The 20,504-nt window shown below is 36.8% G+C and overlaps 2 protein-coding genes across 3 annotated transcripts in view; both read right to left on the bottom strand.

The window, feature by feature from the left end:
* igfbp1a (insulin-like growth factor binding protein 1a) overlaps positions 1-15,512 on the bottom strand; it is a 34,925-nt gene extending 19,413 nt beyond the window's left edge. The window contains exons 1-2 of the mRNA XM_028444578.1: positions 15,502-15,512; positions 294-304 (exon numbers count right to left, since the gene is read on the bottom strand). The gene's annotated coding sequence lies outside the window, so the exon portion shown is untranslated. The remainder of the gene's footprint in view (positions 1-293; positions 305-15,501) is intronic.
* adcy1a (adenylate cyclase 1a) overlaps positions 6,113-20,504 on the bottom strand; it is a 66,294-nt gene continuing 51,902 nt past the window's right edge. The window contains exons 15-20 of one of the 2 annotated variants that reach the window (XM_028444574.1): positions 19,970-20,100; positions 13,895-14,060; positions 13,004-13,102; positions 12,010-12,124; positions 7,469-7,593; positions 6,113-6,568 (exon numbers count right to left, since the gene is read on the bottom strand). In XM_028444574.1, coding sequence (XP_028300375.1) covers positions 6,242-6,568; positions 7,469-7,593; positions 12,010-12,124; positions 13,004-13,102; positions 13,895-14,060; positions 19,970-20,100 — 963 coding nt within the window. In that variant the 3' untranslated portion in view covers positions 6,113-6,241. The remainder of the gene's footprint in view (positions 6,569-7,468; positions 7,594-12,009; positions 12,125-13,003; positions 13,103-13,894; positions 14,061-19,969; positions 20,101-20,504) is intronic. The other variant, XM_028444575.1, reaches the window with a different exon arrangement.

Genomic DNA, 20,504 nt, shown 5'->3' with positions numbered 1-20,504 from the left:
AGATGCAAATTACTTACTGGAATTTAGTTTTTGACCATAACTTGCTTACTTGGGGAGATACAAGAGACATTTTTTGGTCAAACCATAGGTTTTAAGAGTCTCTGATTCTGGTAAAGTCATTTGAATATGTAAAAATATGTTAATTAGGAGTCATATCGTCTTATAGGACCATAGAGTCAGCATCATTGGTTACCCCATTATCAAGTCATATTCTATTTAATCATTTGGAAACTCTTAATTTTCATTGTCTGCCTCACTTTCTTTGTCTTTGTTGTAGGTACTGCTTTTCACAACTGGACTATGTCTTTCTCTTCATATGTTTGAAGCCAAACATTCAAACTGGTTCAGCTGGATGAAGAGATCAATCCAGCCTCGTTTTCTGATCTTTTTTTTCCATTGACAAGGAAACTTTAGGTTATGTATATAACCCCGGTTCTATGAATAATATGAGTGAGATGTCTCACTATGGGATGCAATCTTTGTCTGCATTCCTCAGAAGCATTTATTTTAATCTGCCAATCCTGATTGGCTGGTGAAGCGCGTCTGTCTGCTAGGGGGTGACCCACCTCCTAATAAGCACTTCTTCTCTTTTTTCGACCAAGAAGGGTAGTCTGTCACCTGTCAAATCCCAGATTTGACAGGTGATCCAGCAGAATGTGCGTGTGCGCCCTTGTCTACGCCATTGATTGTGCCAAAAGCAGCCAATCGTCCAGGTTCGTAGCCAGGCGAATGCCCCGCCTCCTCAGTGGAGCGATCACCATCTTATCAGCCTTTCTCTAGAGTTGTTTGATGACACCGTCCTTAAGTTTTTCAGGGGAAGATAGAAAACATGTAGGATGGGGCCATCCAGGACCAGACAAGAACACTATCGCTATCTTCTATTCTCAGGGTTTGCGCGTCTTCAACAGTCCGTGATTTACTCTCTAACTTCGGCCACCAGAGCGTGTCACCGCACTGTTTAAGGGTGAGTAAAGGTCCCTTAAGAAAGCTCGTCTTCTCTGCTTCATTGTCAACTACCAAATTGCAGAGTTGGGACTGTTGCCCCATGCGGTCATAGATTAGTCACAACTGTATTTATTCCCTTTCTGTAAACAAAAGAGGTTTACATCGACATCTTTTACTTTTCCTGATTAATTAGAGCAGAGGTGTCAAACTAATTTTAGTTCAGGGGCCGATTGGATCACAAGTGGGCCACAGGTTTTAGGAAAATGAACAATTTCCACATTATTATGCCCAAGTTTGCACTTCCAGTTATAAATTAGACAAAGTATGGAAGGCATCAACAATATCTAAGCAACAAGTAACAGATACTTGAACGTCCTTTGATTTATTTACTTCTTTTAACCAATTTTTATTTAATTTGGGGAGTTCTTTCAACCACAATGTGTAATTACACAATGATTCATGTTTTCTCTTAATTTCACTTTCTCCTGTGGGTAGAATCTGATGCTCTGAAGGGCCAGATTTGGCCAAAAGTTGTCATTTTGATCTAAAAAGCTGCAAAGTGATCTATAAATCAGGCTGAATATTTCACTCCAATAGAAAACAATGGGATGTTTACAGGCAGTGGAGAAAGATGGAGGAACACAGGCTAATAATGAGTTTTGTTAGACATAGATCTACTAATAAGGACATTTTAAAGGTTTTAAGTCACATTTGTAAAAACAGTGGAGGATCCCTTTAAACATCTTATCTATTTTTCACTTTCTTATTAAAAGAATGAGCTCTAACCTGGGGAAGTTAATAACTTGAATGTTGTTGTTTTCTGCACACACACACACACACACACTGTGGCGTGAGTGGGGCAGACCTTGACCTGGATCTCGCCTTCGCTTTTTACATCAGCAGCTTTTGTTTTTCCTTTGTTAGGTAACCTTAAGTGCGATGCCCTCGTACTTGCGTGCGTACGTGCACTGTGTGTGCGACTGTGCGTGTGCGTCACTTAGCAAAGACGAGCGTGGGAAGAGCCACTGGTATATTGTGGGAGGCACTTCAGCCTCTCCGCCTCGCTGGCTTTATTTTCATAGTCATAGAACGTCAAAATGTCATGGCAGTGCAAACACTTAGTAGAAAATATCATCGTCTTTAACAAAATTTACATTCACAGAAAAAAACATCTCGGTAAATACAGCAACGTTGACAAATATCTTATCCTTCATAATATATCTCTGAAAAAGACTCTATAATGTACAACAATAGCATGTGATAATAACCAACATGTAACAAGTTAACCCGTATCGTACAGTATGAAAATATCCAATTTAAAGGAAAAAATATCGTACACAACTCATTTCCAACATCAACAATGTAAAGCAAAGTGTATAAAAAGATCCTCATTTCAAGCCTTTTTTGACGCTCAAAGAAGTAGGCGTCAAAGCTACTGATTCGGTTGATTGATTGAATCTATTTTACACCATAAGAAGTCAGGATAACGGCGTTCCGAAAGAAATGGACCCTTTTGCGTTGTTTGCGGAGCTCTTAAAGGCAGAGATCCGCCGCCATGCAGTCCTTTGTGCTACAGCTCGACACCAGGAGGTCTGATATGTTTATGAAAATACGTTTGGCACGTCTGAAACCCCGGCCAAAAGAAGTCCTCTAAAGGTTTTTGCGCACACCAAGAAGAAGAAGAAGAAGTAGAAGACACCGGTTTAATAAAAAGAAAGCACCTTACATTCGAAGAGGATAATTACCGCATGCACGAGGACGACGTCTAAACAGAGTCGAGTCAGCGACGGTAGCGCCCGATGCTCGGCCCGCGTCGCCGTCTCCTCAAAGCATGCATGTGGGAGCGCAGGCGTGCAGGCAGCGCATGCTAGCACTGATTAGCACAGAGTTAATGGCTGAGGTTAGCCGCACTGTCAGCATGCTGAACGTTAGCACAGCGGTTCTCAACTCGTCTAACGTCAGCCTAGCTTTTGCGAGTGAAATGCAAAACCAGAATCTCGCAAAAACTTTCAAATGCTCCAAAATATCTGATAATAATTAGTCTGTGATCGTATATTTTCATTAATCGGTGCCACTGTGTATTCCTGAAGGTCATATACCCATAAACTATAAGAATAACATTGAAGCCAAGCTTGGAACAGTAGCTTAGTGCAAGTAATCATAAATTATGTGGTGGGAGAAATTCAAATTCAAAGGGTGATGCCTCTTGAACGAATGGACCGATTCAAACAAATTACCAATCAAACAGTTTGGAACTGTATGTTCAACAAATATATGTCAACATGTGACCAATATGATAATTTAGTGGGTCACCAGAGGATAAAAGATCAGAACAACAGACTCTTCCAAAAAATAAAACCACCATATCACCTCATCAATTAGAATGTGATCAGCCATGTTGGGCTCAGATAATAAATAAAAAAGTGTCCAAGTCCATTTCATGCCTCAAAGTGAGAAATGTATGTGTCATTTTGTGTGTTTGTATTTTGTGTATTTTTTGTTTTCCTTTTGTATTTTATTTTATTTCTGGTATTTCTGTAGTGTTATTATGTGTGTTTTAATGAAATTTGTCGATTGCTGTAATTTTGTGAGTTTTGTAGAACACAATTCCCAATATTTTGAGCGGTAATTTGTACGAATCGGTCCATTCGTTCAAGAGATAATTTCCCCCACCCCAAAATTTATGATTTCGGGTCCGACCCAGTCTTCCGTATATGAGATTCCATTACTTCATCACTAAGCTACTTAGTCCGTGAGCCACATCGTATATTTTTGTGGATCGGTACCACCTTTGATAGCAACATTTCACTGTGTTTTCCTGAAGGTCATATACCCATGGACCCATATATATAAATATATATATTAATTTATAGACTATGGCAACCTTCAAATCGAGCCATGTTAGCCTGTCGTCACATGTTATGCTGCAGTTTATCACAGGCAGGCAAGTGTCATGTATAAATGTATATTAGTCACAATTTTATTGTATTGAGGGTGTGAACTTATCCAATAATGTCACTTGCTGTAACTTTTATTTCACTATTAGTCGCACCAAAATATAGGTCGTTTAAAAACAGATAAGTCGCCCCAGGCTATCGGTTATGTTAGACCGCCTCGACTTGGGTCTTAGCATTGCTGTTTGACACCTTTTTTAGCCATTAGTCATATTCCATCTGATAAACAAAGTAACGTTGCATTCCTGTGAGTTTCTACAAAAACCTACACACTCCTCACTGCTCCATGTCTGCATATCAGTGAGATTTATGGTCATTTTTTCCTTTCATCAGGCTGTGACTAGCATGCTACGCTAACTGTACGTCAGCTCCACTTTCCCACGTAGAAACCGACACCTACTGTATTATTTTTAGCTATCTAATGTAAAAGAAATTGTACCTTTTTTACATTTCAACATTTGCAACACACTTTTGCTCACGAGATGATGCAGTCGCCTGGCTGAGGAATCCACAGATAGGCCGCTTCGCCGTATGAGTCATTTCCTCAATTTTAAACTAAAAAAGTAGCGACAAATTACCTGGAAAATACAGTAAATGTCTGTTGTTAATGTGAACTGATGTAATCTATTTAGATATTTAGATAATGAATCACTGAAACCTGGATTGAAAAAAAAAAAAAGAAATATTTCGCGTTGGAAACAAATCGACACAACTTCTTTGCATTTGTCGTCATTGCACATTTTTAAAGTTATTGTCCTCGTGACATTATTTACTAAGGAATACCACGAGCCCTGATTGGTTAAAGGTGCAAAGAAGTTATGGGATTGGTTTAAACGTTTAAAAAGATGCGACTGATTTCATGTGTGTGTGTGTGTGTGTATTTAAAGCTTAAAAACATGCAAGAAAATATTATTGTGAGCGGTAAAATTCACAATTCCCAAAGAAAATATCACCACATGCTGTCAACGGAGAGAGTTGAAATTAAGTCCTTTTCAAAAATAAAAGCACAAGGTCTTTTTTCTCTCGATCCACGAGTTGAGAACCTCTGCCGTCAGTTAAATTGTCAGTATATCCCCGAGCTTTGGGTGTCTCCTCTCTTTTTTTTTTTTCTCAACCAAAGCAGCTTCAAGTAACGTAAAGACTTCATCCAGAGGAAATGTTTCTCCGTACGCAGGCAGAAAGAAGTCGATTTAAAATGTAACTCAATAACGGAGAAAATCGCACTCGCACAAAACTACACTAAAGAGGTTTTTAAAGTCATGCAGCTCCACAGAGAAACGCGCCGGCGTGTGGCTAGCTACGCACACGCACGAGCGGCTACAGAACACCATCAGGTCAAAGGTCGGCTACAGCATGCGGGGGTGAAAGGTCGAAGGGAGAGAGAGGAGACGAACCGCGTTTTATTGCTACACGTGGACGAGGAAGAATCTGGAAAGTCGAGCAAACGGGAAACGCAGCAGTGGCTTCATGCACTTAAAGAGTCAAGGGTTTTAGCCCCGCGCCGCGCTGTCGAAGGCGTGCGTCGCGTTTTGGCGACATCGTTCAGAGCTGACGCCTCTAAACGTCCGATGAGTCGGTAGAGGGCGTCAAAGGTGACGCAATTACAGGAAAAAAGAAGAAGAAAAAAAAGAGAATAAATAAATAAATAAATAAATAGAAACATCTTTAGAGCCATCGCGTCTAAACCGGTGCCTGATGAGTCGACACAAATGAAGGAAAAAAGCAAAAAAAGGGAGAAAAAAAGAAGAAAAAAAAGAAAAAAGAAGAAGAAGAAAAAAAGGGAAAAATTAAATAAACAGAAACAACTTTAGAGCCGACACGTCTAGACTAGCGTCCAATAAGTCGGTAGAGGACATCAAAGGCGACGCAATCAAAGGAAAAAAGGGGAAAAGAAGAAAAAAAGAAAAAAAAAAATTATAAAAAAATTAAAATAAATAGAAACATCTTTAGAATCAACGTGTCTAAAGAGTGTCCGTCGAGTCGGCAAAGGACGTCAAAAACGACGTAAATAAAGAAAAAAGAAAGAAAAAAAAAGAAAAAAAGAAAAAATATATAATAATAAAACAAATAGACACATAAACATCTTTAGCGCTGACGAGTCTAAACCAGCGTCCGATGAGTCTGTAGAGGACGTCAAAGGCGACGCAAATAAAGGAAAAACAAAGAAAATAAAGGAGGAGTGGTTGCTAAGGCAACAGCACTGATTTGGTTTGACGCGGCGGCTGCGTGTGCTACTATCAGTCGTGCTTTTGTAGTTTGATTGGCTCCTGGAGACCCCAACTCTTTGTTGGCGTGTGAAGACAGAGGGACGTGGCTGAGCGTCCTGAGTCCTCGGTACGCCATCACACCATCGCCACGGGAACAGACGGCAGGTACCTGGAGGTGCTCGGCTTAGCGGTGGGACTCGTCGTGCGTACGGCAGTAGCGGAGGCGTACGTGGTCACCGTGGGGGCGGGGCTTAGACGGGTGCACACGCTGCTTTGAGCCAAGGCGCTGGAGCGGCGCTCGGCGTTGCTCGGCTGCCTCGCCGCGCTCTTATTGGGCCGGCCGCTGTGGCTCCGCCCCTTCAGGATATAGGTCAGCATCTGACCTTTGCCCTTCACGCTGACCTGACCGCGGCACACAAAGTCGTATTGTTCGCTGATGAGGCGGTACACGTCCTCGGTAACCTGGAGAGGAAAAAGAAGCTCAATAATGCCACTCTCGCCCCAGTGAAGATTCAATTACATTTTTTATATTTTATAACAAATTTCATTATTTATTTTATCTAGGTTTTAGTTTATTGTTTTTTATTTTAATTAATTTGACGTAATTCATGGAATATTGTTTAATACATGACTTTTAATCATTTCTTGTCACGTGCTCTTCTCTTAATTATCTACATTTAATTTATTCAGTTTTTATTTGGTTTATGTTAAATTCAATTAATTAATGTAAAACTGTTCCACAATAAGATAAAATAAAATAGTTTGCGTAAAGTGTATTAATACATTTTGACAATTGTAATTTTTTTAATTTATTTTACAATTTGACAGTTTTTTTTTTTAAATTTAAATTAATTATTAATTGTTTATTTTTTATCTTTTATTCATTCATAATGTTTGTCTACTTTTTTGTTTTATTAAAAGCTTTCAATTCATTTCATTAATGTAAAGATGTTTTACTTTTTGTTCTGCAATTAAAAAAATAAAACTTTAATAAAATTCAATTACATTTAAAATGAAATAAGTTAAACTTAAAATTAAATTAAAAAACAGTTCCCCTAAAGTTTAATAATTAATTTTGACACTTGTAAAACAATATTTCTACTCATTTCTACTTTTCTATCAATTGAAATCTTTTTATTTTACAATTTCACAGTTTATTTTAATGTTATTAATTGAAGTTAAATTGTGTTTATTTGCTTTTTTATATACAGTATATATATATATATATATATATATATAATCACTTTGTTGGCTTGTTTTGTTTTCTTAAAAGCTTTCTGAATGGAGTCGTCATCTGTAAAGACAATATTGAAACCGTGAGAACAATCACATTTTATTCTAGTTCCTGTACAGAATATGTACCTGTATCTTTCCCTGAACACCGGTGCTGTCCATGCGGCTCGCCACGTTCACCGTGTTCCCCCAGATGTCGTACTGGGGCCTCCGGGCGCCGATCACTCCTGCCACCACGGGGCCCACGTTGATACCTGCAGAGAAGCGCTAAACATTAGCAACTGTTAGCATCGTCAGCAACACGAATAAAGGAGAGGAAAAACCGGATGCATCATCAGCTATTTACAAAGATCAACAGAGAACAAAGATGAGAAACATTTTGTCCGAGGGTCACATGATCAACATTCATGTCAGCATTAAGAAGAAATACCTATCTGAGCATTAATGCAGGAAACAATGTTTTGGTTTTATTCTGTGTATTGTTGTTGTCATAATGTGTATTTTTATGTATCTCTGGAGACCTATTGTGTATATTTGTGTGTTCTGGCTGTCATTTTGTAAAAAAATAAATGTCAATTCTGTGTATTTTGTGTATTCTGTGTTTTGTTGTTGTTTTCAATGTTTGGAGTCATTTGGTGCATTTTTTAGGTTGTTTTGTCAGTCATTTTTGCGCATGTTACTCTCAATTTTTTGAGTCATTTTGTGTATTTTTGAATATTTTTTGTCATTTTATGAATTTTGAATGTCATTTTGTGTGTTTTGGGAGTCCTTTAGTATCATTTTGAGGTTGTTTTGTCTTTTATTTGTCATGTTTCTTTTGTCAATTTTTGTATTTTGTCGCTTTGTGTATTTTTGTTGTCGTTAAGTGTATTTTTGTGTGTGGTGTTGTTTATCGTTTTGTGCATTTGCATTTTGTGTGCTTTGGGAGTCTTTTTGCATAATTTTTAGATTGTTTTGTCTGTTTTATGTCATTTTTGCATATGCTTTTCTCTGAATTATATGTATTTTTTGGAGTCATTTTGTGTATTTTTGAGGTTTTTTTGTCTTTTTTTCATCATGTGTATTTTCAACCCTTTTGGAATCATTTTGATTATTTGGTTGTCGTTTTATTTTGCCATTTTGTGTGCATGTTTTTTTGTAACTTTGTTGTGTATGTATATAAAACCATCTTGTGCAAACTTTCACTTGGATTTGTTTTTTTTTTTGGAAATCTTATGGTTCAAATATTCCACTTATACATCATTCACTCACCAACAAAGGCACTTTGTACTTCCTACTCAATGGTTTTCCAACATGGTGTTGATGATAGAATGGTACAAGTGGCTAAAACTAACTTCCTTTTGCTGATTTTCTGTAAATCCATGAGTTTGAAGATGACTGAATGTTGTGTGGCTAAACAAACACTCTGCACTGCAGTGGTTGAGTGGAGTCCCTGAGTCTGCTGGGGACAGGATGGCAGTGTGTACACTGGTCTACACTGGGATTAAACATGCAGGATCCTCACAGGATACTTAACACAATGGATCCCAGAGCTTCAGTTGGAGCTGTGACGCGTTTCCTGCTGCGTATGTGATGCACTTCCCTCCACACTTACCGGCACTGAGCGTCCACGGGTTCAGGAGCCGTGACACACATTGTTTATGTAGGCCAGCTGTGTGAGTGGGCGAGTGTTTAGAACAACGACGCGTTCACGGCGTCACCAAGTAAACCAACGTTTGGGAAAAACCAACGTGTGTTTAGAAAAGATTTAAAGTGTTAACGTTCATAAGAAGCAGTGTTTGACAAGGATGACAAATTAGCTTACTGGCTATTTGATTGGCTTACATTTTAAAAGAGCTCCGTTTTGTGTTTTATAGTGCAGATGATGGGCCCATAACCTGGACAAAAAACGTGTTTTAAAAAAATTTTATCTTGAAAAAAAAAAATCGATACGGAAAAATGTCCGTTATGAGTAGGACCAGAATGTCAGTTACGATAATACAATGTTTCCGAGACAAAACATAGTTCTAATAAGAAAAAAGTCTATATTAACTTTTTGTTACGACAAAAACATCAGGTAGGACAAAACTTTTATTTACAAGAAAAGATGGACATTACGACAAAAACGTTAGTTAAGTTAGCTAAAACAAAAACCTTCTTTCACAACAAAAATGTTAATCAAACAAAAAAAAAAGCTATAAAATGCGTGTTACGAGCACGACCAGAATGTTATTTACGATAAAAATGTCCGTTGGAACAAAAATATCCAGAGACAAAAAGTTAGAAAAAATGCCTTTAGTGAAAAAACAAGTTTGGATGAACGACGGCCGGGCCCGCGGAATGTCTCCGCACCGAACAACGCGTACCACGTTTCCGAGAATTCAGTCCCTGGCGCCCCGTGGCATATACGGAGTAATGGACCCCATTCATATATTGGTATGTGTCAATTATTTGGTACCACCAACTGTCGCAATATTTGACTCACAAATAAATGAGAAAATGACTTTATTGTAAATTGCTAAAAAAGGGGGGTGGGCGCCTAATTGAATTGTGCGAGGCATAATGGTAATCTACGTTAAATTACCTTTGAAACGATATATCACACGACTATGTTCCCGTACATTTGGAAATTACCAAAACTGGGGGGGGGTTGGCCCCCGGGCCCCATTTAAAAAAAAGGGCTCATATCATATTCATTCATAGAGTATTCATACCAAACTGCCTTAAGATCTAACAAGAACTAATGGAGGAGTGGTCATTTCAAAAATGGGGCCCGATCCGTTCCCGAATAACAGAGGAGGAGAGATTTTAACGGGTGTACACAACAACAAGATAAAGAACAACAACAACAAAGTGAGTGGCGTTTTGGTCAGTTACGATAAAACTGTCCGTTACGACGAAAATGTCCCCTGAGACAAAAACGTCACTTTAAAAATTGTGATTTCTTTTTTATTTTACGACAAAAAAGTCTGCATTAACTTTTTTGTTACGACAAAAACATGTTAGGACAAAATTGTAGTTACAAGAAAAAATGTGCGTTACGACACAAACCGTCTTCACAACAAAAATGTTCATCATATAAATAATCCAATCGCCAAAAAAAATCTATAACGAAAAAATGCCCGTTACGAGTACAACCTGAATGTCAGTTACGATAAAACTGATGGTTATGACAAAAATGACCCTGAGACAAAAAATGCCTGTGGTGAAAAAAAATTATTTTACGACAAAAAAATTTTTTTTGTTACAACAAAAACATCATTTAGGACAAAACTGGACATTATGACTGAACATCAGTTACTTGTAAGATTTACGTTATGAAAAAAAATGTACGTTAAATTGAAAATGTCTGATACGACTAAAGATTTCAGTTGGGCCAAAAAAATGTAATTACAAAATAAAATGTCAGATAAAAAAAAAGAGTGGATTACTAGATAAATGTACAATTGCTAAAAAAAAGTCAGTTACTTAAAAAAAAAGGTTATTTACTAAAAAACAATTGACATTACAATAAAAAAAGGAGGTTGTCAGTTACCAAAAAAATATTCAATGACCGATTTTTTTTTACAAAACCTCCATTATGACAAAACTGTCATTCAATGCAAACAGCAGGAAACACGTGCTGGATAAAATAAAATAAAATAGGAGCTGATTGGGAAATGAATCCATGAATCACTTCAGGAACTCAAAGAACCAGAAAAACCAGCAGATGCTTCACCACTGGAATGAAAAGACCTCATAAAGGTGGAACAAACCCAGCAAACGGATGATGAAACAGCATTCAGAGTTCCAACAGACCTGAAGGCAACATTCTCTGTAGTGATAATTCTTCTCAAACTCTAATATCAACAAGAAATCAGTCGTAATATGTTAAGGTTTCATTTGTTCAGACAACTTTCTTTCAGAAAATGTACTTTGATCTCCTGACTTTGATCTCCTGACATGTCTCTGAACAAGACTGGCAGTTGACGGTCAAAACATGGCAGATGAAGTACATTTGACAAAATGAACTTGCTTGGATTAAGAAATCAGTCAATTTAACCTGAGTGATGTTGTACAAGTTGTTGGTTTTATAATTTGGCCAAACCTAAAATGTAGTTTAAAGCTAATATCCGGAGTTTCTGAGAAATCTGTTTAAGTATGATTTTTTGGAAATGTGAAAAAATACATAACTAGTCTTTTACTATGATTTACTGCTGGTGGTCATTCATATACATTAATTTATATAAGTCCCTCCTTCGTCCTATTGACCCCTATACAAATGGAAACGATCGCAGAGTAAGCCCAGCCAATAGGCTTCTACTTCCTGTTTTTGAGACTGTCAATCAAAGTGAATGTGAAACTGCACGGAAACAAGGCCACGCGTCATAACACCTAACATGTAAATATGATTTATGGCTCTTACCTGACCCATAGACATATATCAATGTGACCCGATGCGACCTTTCTATGTTCCGCGATGTGCGTGCAGGAAAGTTGAGGCGTGGCTTCTGGTAGATTGGCAGAGGCAGTGGGAGTGGCAAGACATCGAGACGTTTTTCAGTAACTCCGGATATCAGCTTTATTAAACTCATACATATTATCAAAATAGAACGTCTGATTAGGGAAAGTCAATGAAACAGAAACAAAATATGTGTGTGTGTGTGTGTGTGTGTGTGTGTGTGTGTGTGTGTGTGTGTGTCGTCACTCACCAACTCTGAGGACAAAGTCGTTGTAGGACTGATAATTGATGGCGTCCAGGACATCAAACATCTCAATGGCGAAGTCCGACACGGTGCACAAATGTGATGTGATGGACTTCTTTGTCTAAGAGACGCAAAAAACAAACAAAAACAAACACAAAAAAAGTAACACAATAAGAGTCAGAAAATGGGAACAAGCTGAATTTCCATTTTAAATCTGCTGTTAGTCATACTGTAGTTCAGGCCTCATAGATCAATAAATCATTAGTAAGGATGTAGGAGGCATCTTCACTATCGTTATCCATTTTTTTTCCCATTGTTACCTTTTTCTTTACTTTTTTTGAAACTATATTTATATCGTTTCAGATCAGATTTCAACATATTTCACAGAGGGTTCATTGGCCGCTAGGCTAATACTAGGCTAGTGCCAATGCTGAGTAAATGCTAAGCTATTGGCTGGTTAATGCTTCGCTAACGCAAATATTAGGCTAATGCTGTGACAATGCTAAGCTAATATCAATGATAATGATAGCTAATGCTAATGCAAATGCTAATACTATGTTAAAGTTAATGTTAGCTAATACTAGCTCATGTTATTGCTAGGCTAATGCTAGAGCATGTTAATGCTAATGCTAATGCAAGCTAATGTTAATGCTAGGCTAATGCTAATGCAGTGTTCAAGGTTTTGTGCATTGCATTGTGGGATATGGAGTCTTGTAGATGGATGCATAGAAGTGGATTTTTTTTTATTTTGTTCTCACTGTTATTTCATTTTTACATATTCAAAAAATGAGGAAAAACACAGATCGTTTACTAAAGACAGTTAAGTCATCAGTACAATTAAAAAGAGTTGGTTTTGTTTTGTAATTTGCAGCTTTTTTGGTGGAGAATGGGTTTTATTGTGATTAAAATAAGAGTTCATTGAAAGTGTTCCACAATATCAAACAGACGTGGTAAAAAATGTGCAAAAGAGTCTCAAAAACTAAGCTCCAGGAATGCGTACCTTGGAAGCCGTGGTAGGAACCAGCCCTACTGCTGCCATATACGTGCTGCCGATGGTTTTGATTTTCTCAATGTCTCTGTAGCATTCTTTCTCCATCAGCTGAAAAACAGGAGGAAACCTTCACTACAGCTCTGAGTTAGCCGCTACATGCTAAGCTAACCCAAACATGTGGGACTGGTAGCTACGTGCTAAACTAACCCAAACATGTGGGACGAGTTGCTACGTGCTAAGCTAATCCAGACATATGGGACTGGTCGCTACATGCTAAGCTAACCCAAATATGTGGGACTGGTTGCTACATGTTAAGCTAACCAAAACATGTGGGACTGGTAGCTATGTGCTAATCCAACCCAGACATGTGGGACTGGTAGCTACATGCTAAGCTAACCCAAACATGTGGGACTGGTAGCTACGTGCTAAGCTAAACCAAACATGTGGGACTGGTAGCTATGTGCTAAAGTAACCCAAACATGTAGGACTGGTCACTATGTGCTAGGCTAAACCAAACATGTGGGACTGGTAGCTATGTGCTCAGGTAACCCAAACATGGAGGACTGGTTGCTACGTGCTAGGCTAACCCAAACATGTGGGACTTGTTGCTACGTGCTAAGCTAACCCAAACATGTGGGACTGGTCACTACGTGCTAAGCTAACCCAAACAAATAGGACTGGTCGCTACGTGCAAAGCTAACCCAAAGATGTGGGACTGGTTGCTACGTGCTAAGCTAACCCAAACATGTGGGACTGGTCGCTACGTACTAAGCTAACCCAAACATATGGGACTGGTCGCTACGTGCTAAGCTAACCCAAACATGTGGGACTGGTGGCAACGTGTTAAGCTAACCCAAACATGTGGGACTGGTGGCTACATGCTAAGCTAACCCACATCACCTCATCAAAGTCAGCAATGATCTCGTTGAGGAGCCGCAGACACTCCACTCCCATGTTATTCCCGTCCAACTCGATGTAGAAGTCGTTGAAGTTGGCGATGGAGGCGAACAGAACGCCCACCTGAGCGTAAGACTGGTAGTAAAGGTCCTGGAAGGAGGGAAAGAGTCTGATCAGAATGGAGAGAACTGGAACAAGGATGAGGGAAAGATGCTACCATCAGGGTTTTTATGGTCGATCACGTGACCAAGCTCTATTCCTCATCGATCTATTCTCGACAATATATATCTATGAAAAAAGCAGAACATATTTAATAATTATTCATAAATTAATAATTTAAGAATGAACAAAAGTCCTGCTTGGATTTAACTTCATTTTAGGCTAAACTACAGTATGAAGTCTTACTTACTTACTTTTCTCAATATTTAACAAAAACAACAGCAATAAATTGACTCACTCCATTGAACCACGTGTTTACGGTACGGGTCCAAGGATTATTTAGTAACGCGCCGCAAAGAAGGGTTAGGATAGAAGCATTATCCTAAATTATATGCATTTTATTTCTGAGAGTTTTATTTTGAAAAAGAGAAAACACACAGTAAGACAACAAAAATTTTAAAATACACAAAGAACAATACAAAAATATAATCAATATATACGCAAATCCTCAACAGATATTGACAAAACAATGTAAAAATATGCAAAATGACAGCAAAAACACCCAAATGACAGAGAAGATACACAGAATGACAACAAAAATACACAAAAAGAATACAAACAATGAGAAAAAAAACACATAAAAAGACAACAAAAATACAGAATTTAACTCCAAAAAATACACAAAAAGAATGGCAAAAAAAATACACAAAACAAATAACACAGATTAAAAAAATTACAAAATGACTAAAACACCCAAATGACAGAGAAGATACACAGAATGACAACAAAAATGGACAAAATGGGAAAAAAAATACACAAAACAGAAGAATAAACACACTGATAAAAGTTGCATCACACACATACGCACGCACGCGCACACACACTGATTTCCTAATACATTTTTGAGTGTCTGTTTCTGTGATTGAGAGGATCTTTACAGTCTTAATAAAAACAATAAAGCACATGTTGGGACTGAGCTGAATGCTGGAGTGACAATAACTTTCCACTTCCACTCTATTCCCAGTGAATGGCTGAACTTTGACCCCCAGGAGAAAACCAGGAAGTCTTTCTTTACGCGACTGCTCAGCCGGGGGTCACTTCACCGACGTGCCTGAAACTAACTTCCCTTGCTCGTCTTGGCCTCAGACGATCTCTGAGCCCCCCAATGATCCGATGGTCCGCCCACTAGATTGCTGACGCATAATCACCACTTCCTTTGTGGTTTCTAATACCCCCAGATGACAGAGTTCAAGAGTGTAATGTTCCTATGATGCACTGCGGCAAAGCTCAGATGGAGACAGGAGAGGGCGATTCAGGCAACGACTCTGATGCAGCTGTAGTGAGGTGGTTAGTTACCTGGACTTTCCTCGTGAAAAACCAAAAGAATGTCTGCAATTTTGTTGCACTGGTTTAAATAGGGATGTTCTGATTGGTCAGGAAGTAAAGGCAACCTCTAGATCTAGAGTGAATAGATCTACGACAAAAACTACTTGAACACAAATAACAACAGCTAAGTAGAATTACCCATGTGAAAGTACTGCATCAACTGCATTAAAAAAAAACTTCATTCAAAGAAAATTAGAAAGAAATATACAAAATGACTCCAGTAAAACCAAAAAAGACAACAAAAACACACAAAACAATGTAGAAATCGACAAATGATGTAGAAATTGACAAAATGACTAAAAAAAATAACATAAAGGACACACAGAACGACACTCAAAATATTACAAATATATACACAGAAATAACAGAAAAATTCACAAAATGACAACAAAAACTAACAAAATGAAATGAACAACAATATTACACAAAATGCACACGCACACACACACACTTGTTCTGTAATGTATTGTACAATTGTTGTCTTTCAAATGTAGTGAAAATGAACAGAATTCCCGTTTAAAATTAGACCAAAGTAAAGTATTTGGATGCAGTGTTTGATCATCAGGTTTAAATCAGTCTGTTATTTGTTCTACTACATCCGCCTGGATTGTTTGGTTTGTTTTCTATGTAACAAACTGCAGGAGTTTGTTCTCATTAGAACAGACGTCACGTGTTCATCGACCAATTTACTTTTCCAGGATTTGTAAAGTGTGTTGTTAAAGCAGCAGGAGGAGGTGTGTGTGTGTGTGTGTGTGTGTGTGTATTATTAACAGCAGCACAATGTGTAATCAGGAAACCTCTGTGTCCTCACTGAGGTCATGTTTCCATCAGAGGATGAAGAGGAGGATGTTTGTTTCTTTATTCCACAGCTGGGAGCCTTTTATCATGTGACTGTATCTGATCTAAGGGTCACATGATCAACAATTAGAATAATAACCAATCAGAGCATCAGCACAGGAAACAACAAAGGCTTGTCGTCGTGGTTTTATTTATTTCTATTTAATTTTCTGCTTTTGTTTTACGTGTTTTATCTGTTGTGATTTTTAATAATTGTGTTCTTATTTGGTTTTCTGTAGATTTTTTGGAGAACTTTAGTGTATGTTTGTGATCATTTTCTGTGTTTTTTTAGTATTTTGTTGTCGTTTGGTAAATTATTTTGTCTTTTTACATATTTTTAGAATTGATTTTTCATTTTGGTTTTTCAACTTTTTGTGCAATGTTTACTTTTTTGTGTATTTTATTTTTTTTGTTTGTTGTTTAATTTTGCGTGTTGCGTGGTGTGGTTTTGTGTGTTTTAGAGTCATTTTATGTATTTGTTGCCGATTTGTATTTGTGGAGTAACTGTGTATTTTTGAACACATTTTTGTGTATTTCTGGAATCATTTTGTAATTTTTTCTAGTGCTCTTTTATTTTTGTAATCATATTCTTTGTTTTTAGAGGAAATTTGTGTATTTTTGTGATTGTCTTGCCACTTTCTATGTTTTAGGACACATTTTTGTGTATTTTTGTTGTTGCTTAATTTTGCTTGTTCTGTTGTGGTTTTCTGTATTTTTAGACTCTTTTTTTATGTATTTGTTGCTGATTTGTATTTCTGTGTTTGTGGAGTAACTGTGTGTTTTTGTGATTGTCTTGCCATTTAGTGTGTTTTTGAAAAAAAAAAGGTGTCTTTTTAGTGTTCTTTTAATATTTGTAGTCATATTCTTGGTTTTTAGAGTAAATTTGTGTATTTTTGTGATTGTATTGCCATTTTCTATGTTTTTGGACAAATGTTTGTGTATTTTTGCAGTCGTTTAGTGTATTTTTCAGGGTTTTTTCCAATATTTGTAGTCATTTTCTATGTTTTTAGGATATATTTGTGTATTTTTGCAGTTTTTGCATGTATTTTTCAGACATTTTGTGTGTTTTTGAAGTCATTTTGCGCTTTTACTTTGGGGGGCCACAAAGATTAGACAGAGGGCCACCGGTTGCCATGTCTGTTATCCTATAAAGTTGAATCTCCAAAAGCTGGAATGTTCAGTGTTTGATCTGAAATGGAAAGGCCAGTTTTATCATCTAATTACAGCAATATTGTGTGAGTCCTAGTTTACACTTAGTATGGAATAATTAGCTGTAATAATGTGTATAATTCACATCATTACAGCCTTTAAATGTTGCCACAAATGTCAATTATATTTAAAAAATGTAGGAATTCAGCAGAATTTAAAAATTGTGAGTTGTAGAAAACATTTTGTAATTAAAAATGACTTTAAAGATTCAGGACTTTAATGAATATGGAGGAAGTGAAATAGTGATAATGTGTTAGTCATGGAAAGCCTTGACAGATAAAAAGGAGGAAAAAGAAACGCAGCAGACGAGCTTCAAGGTCAAGGTCACGTTATTGCTACCTGTGAATAGTTATGATTTAGCTAACGAGCATGAATCAGCTTTATTTCACAGGCGGAGACACAACAAAACACAGAGAAATGAAGAAAAAGTGTCTGTGAAACACTTTGTGTTTTTATTCACATTTTCTGTATTATTAGAGTTATTTTGTGTGTATTCATCATTGTATTTATGGAAAAAAATGTGTGTTTTTGTTAACATTTTGTGTTAATTTAGAGATATTATGTGTGTTGTTTTGTATAAACCGAGCATGTGTATTTTTGTTGCGTGGTGTATTTTGTTGTTTCTTTTATTTCTTTGTCATTTTTTTGCACATTTTTGTTCTTATAGAGTATTTTTTTTTCTGCAGACTTTTTTGCATTTAAGTCATTTTGTGTAATTTTTATGTAATTTATGTTTTTTAGAGTTATTTACAGTGTTTTTGTTGTTACTTTGTGCATATTTTTAGTTATTTGTGTATTTTTTGGATTGTTTTGTCTATTATGGAGTCGTTTTGTGCATCTTTGTTCTTATTTTTAGTTTTGTGTATTTTTTGTTATTGTATTTATGGGGGAAAAAATTCTTTGTTTCTGTTAACATTTTGGTTTATTTTAGAGATATTACGTGTGTTATTGTTTTGTATATATCGAGCATTTATATTTGTGTTTTTTTCATAATTTGTTAATTTTTTTTATCATTTTCATCTCTAACCTAATTTTGTGCATCTGTGTTGTCATTTTGTGCACGCCCTGTTTCCTCACTGAACACATAGGGGGTTTCAGTTGTGTGTGTGTGTGTGTGTGTGTGTGTGTGTGTGTGTGTGTGTGACTCATCCGGGGTGTATCCTTCCCCTCTAAACATGACTCAGCAGGGATTGGCTGCAGCTTCCCATCCAACGAGATGATGGGAAGATGCAGATATAAGATTTTATAGGATTATGGGCACAACTTCCTATTAGAGTGACATACGTATGTCTTTATCAGTAAAAAGGTGTTGTCAGGTTTACAACCAGGTTTACAACCTTTGTCCACAGCTTTTGTTTTAAACGGGCAACACCCAAAGCAAATACACAAAAAAAAGAACAAAGAAAACACAAAGACTCTAAAACACACTAAAGGAGAACAAAATGCACAAAATGACAAAAAATAAATAAATGTCATCAGAAATACACACACAAAATTACATTTGAAACCAACAAAATCACAAGAAGAATTCACAAAATGACCAAAAAACTACAAAAAATACTCTTAAAACACACTAAAACACAAAATGACAGAAAAACACACAAAAGGACAACAAAATGCACAAAAACAAGATTTCAATAGAAAAACACAATGACAAAAAAAAAATGTCTTTGAAACAGGAAGAAAACCCAAAATGACCAAAAAACTATAAGAAAAGACACAAAGAACCATGAAAAAAAACACAAAACAACAGAAAAATAAAATGTATAATATTATAAACAATTTTTTTTCCAAATGTATATTTATTTTTAAATGTTCTTATTTTCTTTTTATTCAACTTTTGTTTTAAACAGGCAGAGATACAAACAAACAAAATACACAACAACATAAAACACAGAAAATGACTTAAAAAAACACTCAAAGGATACAAAAAAGACTTAACTAAAACACACAAAAGGCCAAAAAATGCACAAAATGACACAAAAAAACTAAATGTCAACAGAAATACACACAATGACAATGTCAATGAAAAAAAAATTGACTTTTAAAACATACAAAATCACAAGAAGAATTCACAAAAGGACCAAAAGAAAACTACAAGAAAACAAACAAAACATAAAAAAACATGTAAAAAACACAAAATGACTATATTTTATGACTATAAAACTATATTTTTTAAAGGTTGTTTTTTTTTACCCATTTATTGTGTCTCTTTAGTGTGACTTTATTCCACACCAGCTTTACTTAATTAAATTCAAATGTATTTCACTTGCAAATTACAATACTTTTTTTTGCAGATTAATGTCTATATTTTGATGATCATGTGTTTGTGGGATCTCAGCTGTATTTAGGTCTGACCTGAATAACCAGCCTAAGGTTATTTTTATAGTTATTATTATTCTACTGTTACTGGAGCCTCCCTGACGGCGTGTGCGTGACGTCAGAGATGCTCCCCCGTCATCCCCAGTGGGACGAGCCCGGACAAGCCCCCGGATTCTCACCATGTTCCTGGGGTTTGACATGAGGAAGTGCTGAGCCACGTGAGCCGGCAGCAGGTTGAACAGGATCCTCTTGTTGTCCAGTTTCACCTTCTCCATGTCGTCCCTGTCCTCCTCCGCCTGGACACACAGTCCTCAGTGAGACCATAAAGATCACAATAAATCCACGAGTAGATGATTTACCAACTCATCTTTGAAAGAAAGTGGTTCAAAATTTTTAGGGATGTAACGATTAATCGTAAGGCAGTTAAAAATCGATTCATAGGTATCACGGTTCACATCAATACTGTGAAAATTGAATCGCAGTACTTTTTTAAACAGCAGATGGCGCTATATATCCTTCTCTTGTCCAGAAGTATTGGCAGCGGGCGGAATTTGCTACTACTTTCTTTCTGGCCGCCTTCTACACTTAAACATGTTCATAAATGATTCCTTACCCCTTTAGCACCGAAAGAATATCTGTAATATTACGTGAATCTCTGTAAAAGTCACGTTTTTCTATTAGCTCTGTGAGCTAGCATAGC

Source organism: Gouania willdenowi, chromosome 4 (assembly GCF_900634775.1).
Source record: "Gouania willdenowi chromosome 4, fGouWil2.1, whole genome shotgun sequence".
In the NCBI taxonomy this organism is placed as follows: domain Eukaryota; kingdom Metazoa; phylum Chordata; class Actinopteri; order Blenniiformes; family Gobiesocidae; genus Gouania; species Gouania willdenowi.
The sequence above is the reverse complement of the archived record's forward strand: the minus strand, read 5'-3'. Positions and strand labels throughout refer to the sequence as shown.